Genomic DNA, 9,581 nt, shown 5'->3' with positions numbered 1-9,581 from the left:
CTATTCTGGTGAAGAACATTGTATGACCTTAACCGGTCTGGTTACTATTCTCCAAATAGTTACTTGTGAGTTTCTGCTCACCATGGTTTTTCCCATTTGGGTTTCCACGTCAAATATATTGTGTTATGGTGATTGTGCTCTTGTGGGTGAATGCTTTGTTTTCTATTTGGTTTGCATTTATCTTAACCAATTTATTAGTGAATTTGTTGCACTAGTTATCTGCTAAATTGTTTAAGAGTTTGCTTATAGTATTTTTTGACATACTAATTCACCCCCCCTCTTAGTATTCATTAGTAAATTCTTTTAACCTCTTAGCTTCAAGACTAGTTGTGTGTCTTCAAGCATCCAAAATTTCATATAACTCTTTTGGGATCATGGATGATAGTTTAATCAATGCTTTACTAAAATAATTCATATAATGTATAACTTCTTCTTCAATAGCTCTCTGAACTTTCTCAGTAGAATGATCATAATATATAGAAAGGTTTGTCAAATTACCTTCATTTACTATTATTTCTATAATCTTTTGTAATGGAGGAAAAATAGTGTAATGGACTTCAAGCTTACCAAATTTGAGGGCTTCATCTATCTCAAATTTCTTCTTGTCTTCTCTTGTTTTACCGGATTTCTATCATTGTGTTTTAGCTTTCTTTGCAGCTAGAGCATCATCGAATAGAGGTTTTCTGACTACTCTAGCAAATTTACTAGTTTTCTTCACTTCTCTAACCTCTTCATCCAATTTAGTTTCCTCCTTTGCTACTAGATACTTCCTTGTAGACTTTTCTTTCTTCCTCTTTTCTACTCCATTGGTTGATGTTGATTGAGGCTTAGATGGAGGGACCAGCATATGCATACTAAAAGTAGGTGCAGACTTACTTTTCTTAGCCTTAGCTTGCTTGGAAGGAGAAGATACTAGTTTAGATTGTGGCTTCACCATATCTTCCTCCTTCAGTATATTTTTCTCTCTAGCTCACTGCACTGCTTCTTGAGTTCTACCCATTTGTTCAGCAAGTTCTTCAACTTCCTTTCTTACTTTCCTTTTTCTTTTGGGCCCAATAAATTTCTTGTGCAGGTTCAGATCCTTCTCCTTAAAAGTGTCAAATCTCTACTCTTTGTTGTCCACTAGTTGACTTAACAAGTGTTGATCCTATGCATCAAGCATGACTACATCCACCTCATACCTCATGGGCATGATCTAGATAGTTCTTGTCTCAACTGCCTCCATATGACATTGATTCTTGTCAACCATAAAACAGAGAGTTTTCTCATATTTTTCCACTACGTCTTTAGGAATTCTCTCTCTTCTTTTCATAGTGGCTTGGAAAGTTTTAAAATAGCCCCATAAAGACAATTTTTGCATTACTTTGTCACCCAAACACAACAATCCTTCCTTGATTTGCATAGCCTCTGATTTATCATAAGCCCATTGGACTTTTCCAATTCTAGGGATCTCATTCTTGAAATAAAGTGCTAAACAGACAAATAAGGATCCAAACTTGAAGACATGTTTCTTATCCTATTTTATCTTCTTCAAGTTGCTCATTAACTCATTGAGAAGTATTGTACAAAGATCATACCTTTTGTCTTCCTTTAGCATTTCATAGGATATAAATATGGTCATGTCAGAGACAGAATTCAGCCTACTCGATTGATATACCTTGTATCCAATCACAATTGAGGCAGTCTGATATCATTCTCAATATTATCATTGACAGTCATTGATCGACTATCAAACTGAGATCCAGTAATCTATGTCAACCTTGTATTCTGTATTTTTCCTTAATCTAGGGACTTCACCAATTTCTTTTAAATAGGTAACTACTTCAATGGATTGCTTGGTTATCTTATAATGTCGATCCAACCATATGAATTCATCGTGAACTCTGCTCAGAATGTAATGGATCCATTCTACTTCATTGAGCATCGAAAAATGAATAAATTACACAAAACCCTTGTCCTGAGGTCCCTTGAATTCAGGATTCAAATTTCCCAAACTATCTGACAAATGCTTATTGTAAAGTGATCGCATCCGACATTTCCCAATTAGTTGATATTATAGTGAATATAAGCCCTAACATCTTCATTATGTAGCACATCATATAGAACAGAAGAAAATGCTCCTTCTAGATCATCTTCAATAGATTTAAATGGATGCCTCTTGAATACAGGTCTTGCCCTCTCAGAAATTTCCATCACCAAAGGATTCACAACACCAGATGTAGATGACATGTTGAATTTAGGGTATGAAAATATTTCACCTCTTTTGATCTCAACTAGATGCTAGAAATCTCAGAATGATCATCTCTAGCTCAATTATCACAACTCAAATTCATTCGCCTTTCTCTTGTACTCTTACTCTTCACTCACAATGTGAAAAATGAATGATTGAAATGCCCTTTTTAACCTAATTTTGAGTTGTAATAAATTATCAACCTTAAAGGCTTCCAGTTACAATGTTTTTCATCAATTCATTCACCATATTATGAAATCGCTATAAATCTTCTGGATATCTTTTGTATACCTGATCCCCATCATCTGCAACCATCCTTGACTAGTTATAGATCTTGGCAAGGGGGTTCTAAAGATCTGCATGATAATTTACCCCCTAAGGAAAAAATATCCTAGTTATCGGATGATATTACATCACCAGATTCAGGTGCGGATCCATTTTGCACATTTGGATGTTCCTTTTTCACCTGCATCTTCTTATGTTGATTGTTGATTTCATCTACTTTTCTTTTCCTTTCTCATCTTGATTTTTCTTGTTCACCAGACCATTATTCTTACTTCTATAATATTTTGCAATATGACCTAGTTTGTTACATGCGTGACAAACAAAATTTTTCTGGATAGGCCTGAAGTTCATTCGATTTGGTCTCATCATGCATTGGTTAGATATATGTCCAAACATCCCACAAGCATAGCATCTCTTGTTCTGAAAAATTTAGTTATCATTGTTCTACATATATTTGACTTATGACCAGAGTTGTTTCATATGAAACATTAACTAGTAAAGGTAGGACCATTATTTATATTATTCATCATCTCATTGTTCATCCTACTTCTGCATTAATTTGCCATATGACCAAATTTACCACAAAAAAAATATTTACCATTAAAATTATAGGCATTAGGTTGTCTTACCAAAGGTTTAGATTGTTCTACTGCTAATGATTGCTTTGACCAGAACCGGAGGATTCTCCTTTCTCAAATCCTAGTCCTCGCATAACTTTTCCATTTCTCTGACTTTCCAACATCACATCTAACCAGGTTGAACTATCTTTGAATTTTTATTTGTACTCATTAGTAATAGTCATCTCATCTCTTAGAATTATGATCTGCCTTTTAAGTTCTTGTCTATCACTCTTTGTTTGAACCAATTCAATATTCAATTGCTCATTCGCATATTTCAATATGCAACATTCATCAAATTTGTCCTTTAATGATTGAGTTAGGATTTCTTCATTCTTCTTCTAGTCTTCAATCTCCTTAGTCAGCTTCATGACAATAGGTTGAATCTCATTCTTTAAAATTGCATTCTCCCTAGACAACTTCTCACATTCATATATCTTATCTTGTAGGGTTTGATTGTCAACACTTTGTTCTTCTTTCTCCTTCATCTTATCCATCAACTCCATTCTCTTTTCTTTAGAATTTTTCAATTGATCCTTCAATTTCTCAATGAATTCTTTAGTTGCATTCAAATTTCTTTTCAAGATACACTTTTTCTTCATCGTTGCATCAAGGTCCTCAAGTGCCACACTAAGTTGTCTTTGCAAACTAGAGTCCATTGATTCAATCTTGTAAATCTTCCTCAAGTTGTTAGGATTCTTCTGAGGCACAAGGCTCTCATACCAATTGTTGGAATCAATGAATACTAAGAGAGGGGGTGAATCGGTGTTCTAGAACTTACAAAAAAATTGATTCTTTAACCACTAGATGCAAAGAACAGAAACTATAATGCAAAAACATAAAGTGAATAACCTCACAAGCATAACACCAAAATTTTTACGTGGAAACCTGAAAAGGGAAAAACCATAGTGGAATTAAGTACCCATAATATTATTATATAATGGCTAGTAGTAAAACAATATTACAAAAGTGGAGTGCACTTGCATTGAGGCACACTGCGTAGAGCTCACTAGTCAATTACAAAATAGGACTGCAACCCCTGAGGACTCATTGTCCTATAAATAAGATATAGAAGCAAATACAATGTCTGAACTAGAGTATAGTATCTAAAAATACCAAGAATCAGTTCCAATTAGGCTCAAGAATGAGTCATTGTCACCGCTCTTAAAAACTGATTTGTTTTGCTCTGTACCATGTACTGGATCATGAAAACTTAAGATGTGCACATGAAACTATGTTCAATCTCTTTCAAAAAACTCTTGCATACTCACACGCACCTTCAAAATCATCATTCAGATTGATCTTATTATCCACACAACCAAAATAGATCTCCAACTAGTTGGCTTCTCAAAACAACAAAATATAAAACGCGTAGGCGCATGAACTGGCTCAATCCTTCTATAAATCCTTATTCTAGACTTAAAACATATGATCACAAGCTTCCTATAGGTCGTTCCAATCACCTCGAACTCATCAACATTCACCAAAATTACCTCAATGAATCCATACCACACACTACACCATGAAATAAGAGAATAAACATGTTCTTCCTGCAATACCAAATACGAGATGAAGAAACTTGCACTAGAATCAGCATTGGAGGCTATAATTGCATGATAAGTTGCCTCACGCGTCCAATCAACTACTTCAGTCACCGTAACCAAAAATGCATCACCAAAATTAATAATGCTTACCCGATCTATACATTGTGTTCCACCAACCAAACTTATGCTTCATGAAAAACCAAACTTACTTAATACTTTCGGTAATCCCAATCTCCATATACCAAATAGGATTACTAGAGTGAGTTGCAATCAATGACAACCCCTAAGCAGTCTCTATGCATCTAACATCATCAATCTCCACCGGAGCATAACCAGAATAGTGTCTTTTGTCAACAAGAACACAAAAGTGTTCCCAACCTTTGTGCACAATGAGAGACATTTGCCCCAAAATTCCATAGCTCCTCTAAGTGTGTCTAATGTGTCCTTAAATGTTGTAGAAACAATCTCACCATTGCAGTACAAATCACCAACCAAACATGAATATACCAATGTCCACCCATAATAAAATCTACCCCACCCTTCCTCACTTCTTGAGAGATATAAATAGGAAGTTTCTCATGCAATGAATCACCCCTGAGCAAGAAGCTAGCTTGGGATGATAGATACCCCCTACCTCCATTTCATATAGTCTTTGATTTGTCATCTTCTCTACTCTCTAAAGAACAAATATTTCATCAATTCCATCATCATGAGATGATTTATCGTCGTGAGATGAGTCATTTGTATTCACTGGAAACCCACAGAAGTTTGCTTCACCTTCAACCATAGCGAGAGCTTTATTTTTCTTCAAATTCCCATCAATAAGATCTTTGGCCTAGTGAATGCAATTCATCTTCACATGTTCAATTTTATAATGATAATAACATTTGAATTATCTTCCCTTATTGAAATGTTATTCTTTGCTTAACAAGCAAAACACTTTCCTCAAAAATTAAATGACTATTGTTAACTCTACTTCCTTCAACAATCAAATAAAAAATTATAGTTTCTAAACTAGGATTCATTTAGTTCAAAATGAAAACAATATGATCAAAATTTGAAGGCATGCTACTTATTAAGATTGCCTTGGTATTGTCATCATCAACCTTAGAGTTTACACCTACAAGTTAACTAAGGAGGTAATGAAATGTACTTATATGTTGAACAATATTATCTCTCTTCCATCTTCAACCCAAAGAGATTTTGTTTATATGGACATTTTAGTATTTGAAGCTTGTGAACCAAATAAAGCATTAAGCTCATCCCATATTTCCTCTGATGTCTTCGTTAGCTCAATGTGATGCAAATATGCATCATATAATCCAAGACCAATCAATTGTGTAGCCATGCGATATTTAGTGATCCATTTTGTTGTTTCATCTAAATTTTGTGGTTTTTTGACAAATCCAATCACAACATTCCATAAATATTTTTTTTTTAAATAACTATTTTTTAATTCGCCAAGTATGAAAATCACATCCTTCAAATTTAGCAACAGTAACTAATTTCTTAATTTCCTTATAACTACTTATACCTCCCTATAGATGTTTAAAAATTTTGTGGAAAATAAATTCAAACATATGTTTAGAAAAGTACCTTCCACTATCCTTTCATCTAGTTCCAAAAATCTCCACATATGCATGCACAAAGATTGTTGTTTCACTTTTCATGTTCTGGGCAATTGACTGAGGATGGACTAGAAAGACTTCTATGGGGATATTCTATTACAGCCAACAATCAAATTCTTAACAAAATCTAATGGTGGGATAATCGAAGGAAAGAGAGACATCATTGCTTGTGAGTTCCTCCCACTTGATCACCCATTTGGTTGTTATGTAATGGTTTGGGTCTCTCTTGGTTTTATCTAATCAGAACAAAGATATTTCATTTTTTATATTGCATTATATAACATATTTTTTTATTTATTCAAAAGAAAATATAATGAACGTTTATATCTAAAAAAAACTTAACATATTTTGATACAATTCTTATTAAATTTTATATTACATCAGTAAAACATAATATATTCTTTATTAATTGAAAAAATATAATGTAACTTAAAAAACATGGATCTTTAAGAAAGTATTTTAATACCATCAATTATATTTAAAAAAACTAAATATTTTTTTAAAAATAAATACATACAAAATATCTTTAAAAAAACAAATAAGATTCTCTTAAAAAGGAAATACAAATAAAAACAAAAAACAAATAGATAGTATAATATCCTATTATAGAAAGTAATCAACCATTTTTTCCAATATGAAGATGAGATCTTATCATTTCCTTTCCTAAATTATTCAGTCAAGATCGACATCTGAACCACTGCAGTACTCCCAACTGGAGATAAAAACGTTAACTCCTGAATTTGTATCGTATTGTCGGTTATGCTTCTCTCCTCAAATATTGCATCTTCACATTTTTTATTGTCATGGAATTTTGTGTTTCTTGTGCCACATCTTACCCAAACAAGTTCCTCCACCACTTCTTTCATAGACGGTCTCTTCCTCCTTTCTAAATGAAGGCATTCTCTTGCTATCCTTGACATATCCTCCATCTCATGCAGGTTTTCTTCCTCCAATACTCTATCATCTAATATTTCTGTCAGACGATTGTGGTCGAGTCTGGACAAAAAAAGACTAGATAAACTCATCTCCTCACTGTCCCTTGCTAGAGAGATGGGTTTCAGAGCTGTTAATAGCTCAACTAAGACTACACCAAAACTGTACACGTCACTTTTTTCGGTGAGTTGATATGTTTGGAACTTGGAAGTAGTCAGGATCTAAATAACCCCATGTGCCCTTTATATTATATGTGGTGACATGTGTGTTATTGGAAGCTGAGATGAGACGAGAAATCCCAAAGTCTGCAACTTTGGGAGAGAGTTTCTCATTCAAAAGAATATTAGATGATTTTACATCCCGGTGGAAAATGGGTTGGGATGCTCCAGAATGTAGGTATGCCAAAGCCTCCCCTGTCTCAATTGCAATTTGCAGACGTGACGCCCAAGGCAAAGACCCCTCTTTGGAGTGTAAATGTTGAAAGAGTGTTCCATTGGGAACAAATTCAGATACCAACAAAGGGAATTTAGTTTGGATGCAGCACCCGAACAATTTCACTATATTTCTGTGATTTATTTGGGAGAGAATTGTAACTTCATTAAGCAACTCATGGTCATCCTCCAGATTTAAAGCTTGTTTGGACTTTTTAATGGCCACAAGAGTACTATGTGTCGCTGCAACAGCTGATAGTACTTGGCCTCCACAAGTTTTAAGTGGCGTTTCTTTAGACTCCAAACCAAAAGAGACGCTGCTAGAGAGACAACCACAAACGACGAGACGGCTCCTGTGTATTTTACCAGATCGGAAGTTGAAACAAAAATATGACTAATTTTTAATATCTTCAAGGCAAACAATTCAACTAACACAAACACGCGCAATATATTAAATATTTTGTTACCTGTGATTGCAGGAAAGACTAGGCTATTTGAATTTGTGGACTTGCATCCTGTCCCATTTGTAAAGTCATCTCCCACATAACCATTTGTACATGAACAGTTGTAGGAACCTACCAAATTAAAGCATAGTCCCCCTTGCTCTACTCCAACGCACATACTCCGGTTTGTATTGCATTCGTTTATATCTGAAGATTCATCATCATTGTCATTAGGATCTTTGATATCTGAAGGAACAATGATTGAAAAATATTAAACATGGTTATCTAAGTAAGAAAGTGGTGAGTTCTTACCTGTGCAATCAGTGCCATTGGAGTAACCATTTCCTTCATATCCAGGGAGACATTTGCATACGTGCCCTTTTCCTGAAGGCGAGTCAAGGCATTCTGCATTGGATGCACAAGAATAATCCGTCGTTTCTTTAGCCATGGCACAATCCTTTTCCCCGAAACCCCAGTTAAGACGGATACCATAATAAGGCTGTTTGCCTCTTCTCCAAAATAGGTTGGTTTCATTGTCGACGATGGTGAAAGTGGAAGGGTCCATTATATTGGAGAAGCCACAGAACCTGCCACCATCGTAGTTGGGCAATCGAAACAGACCTCCGCCTGTAAAATTCACAAACGGCAAATTATCTGGAAGGTTAAGTTCGCAGCAGCCATAGCGGCAGTATGGTTGATCACTTTGAAGATTCATTGTTACACATCTCGCCTCTCCCAAATACCTAAAACTGTAGGTACCGAATGTTTTGTTGCCCAAAACAACTAACCCATTGGACTTGGAAAGAGTGAAAGGCCCACCGAAGGTAGCTCAAAGTAGTTTCTCCCACCGTTGTTTGGATCATCATTACAAGAAGATGCCTTGATCAAAGAAGAATTTATGATAAGGTGACCCTCATAATCGATATCCATAATCTTCGAAGAGCTCTGATCAAAAACCACATCTGTAAAATCTCCTCGAAAACCAGTAGAATTATCTCGAAAGGTGGTAAAGTATGGAGCTAGCATCCAAGAATACTTGTCCTCTGTGCATGTGATCTGAAAACGTGGGTGTCCACAATGAGGCTTGTGAATCCAGAAAGGGTAACTCACATTCATGGAACCACACTTTTCGGGAACACATTTTGCAGTAGTAAAGCCCACAAAACAGATACAAATTAGAAAGCGAGCTACAACTCTGCAATGCATTTGCGTTTGCAACAACATTTTCTGTTTCAGCAAAATAAATAGCAGCTTGAAAGCAAATAGCAGCGTGTTGGATTGAAGAATTAGCCAAATACAATGTGAAGTTTCCAAGTAGCTTACTATAATTCAAATGATAGATTTTCAGCTCTGGTTATACACTAGAACCCTCTTTAATTTAATATTAATTATTTGTCGAGCAAGAAAGGAATACGTGGGACGGTTTTACATGCATGTATGTTTGTTTTCAGTTTTTCTTAATTAATTATG

At 35.0% G+C, this 9,581-nt stretch overlaps 1 protein-coding gene across 1 annotated transcript; it reads right to left on the bottom strand.

The window, feature by feature from the left end:
* Window positions 1–7,408: 7,408 nt before the first annotated feature.
* LOC131030163 (wall-associated receptor kinase 2-like) lies at window positions 7,409–9,317 on the bottom strand. The gene is made up of 4 exons (XM_059220392.1): window positions 8,900–9,317; window positions 8,424–8,738; window positions 8,108–8,357; window positions 7,409–8,021 (listed from the first exon to the last, which is right to left on the bottom strand). Exons 1-4 carry the CDS (start codon window positions 9,315–9,317, stop codon window positions 7,409–7,411), a joined length of 1,596 nt encoding a protein of 531 aa, XP_059076375.1.
* Between the last annotated feature and the right edge of the window lie 264 nt (window positions 9,318–9,581).

Source organism: Cryptomeria japonica, chromosome 5, assembly GCF_030272615.1.
Source record: "Cryptomeria japonica chromosome 5, Sugi_1.0, whole genome shotgun sequence".
NCBI lineage: Eukaryota > Viridiplantae > Streptophyta > Pinopsida > Cupressales > Cupressaceae > Cryptomeria > Cryptomeria japonica.
The sequence above is the reverse complement of the archived record's forward strand: the minus strand, read 5'-3'. Positions and strand labels throughout refer to the sequence as shown.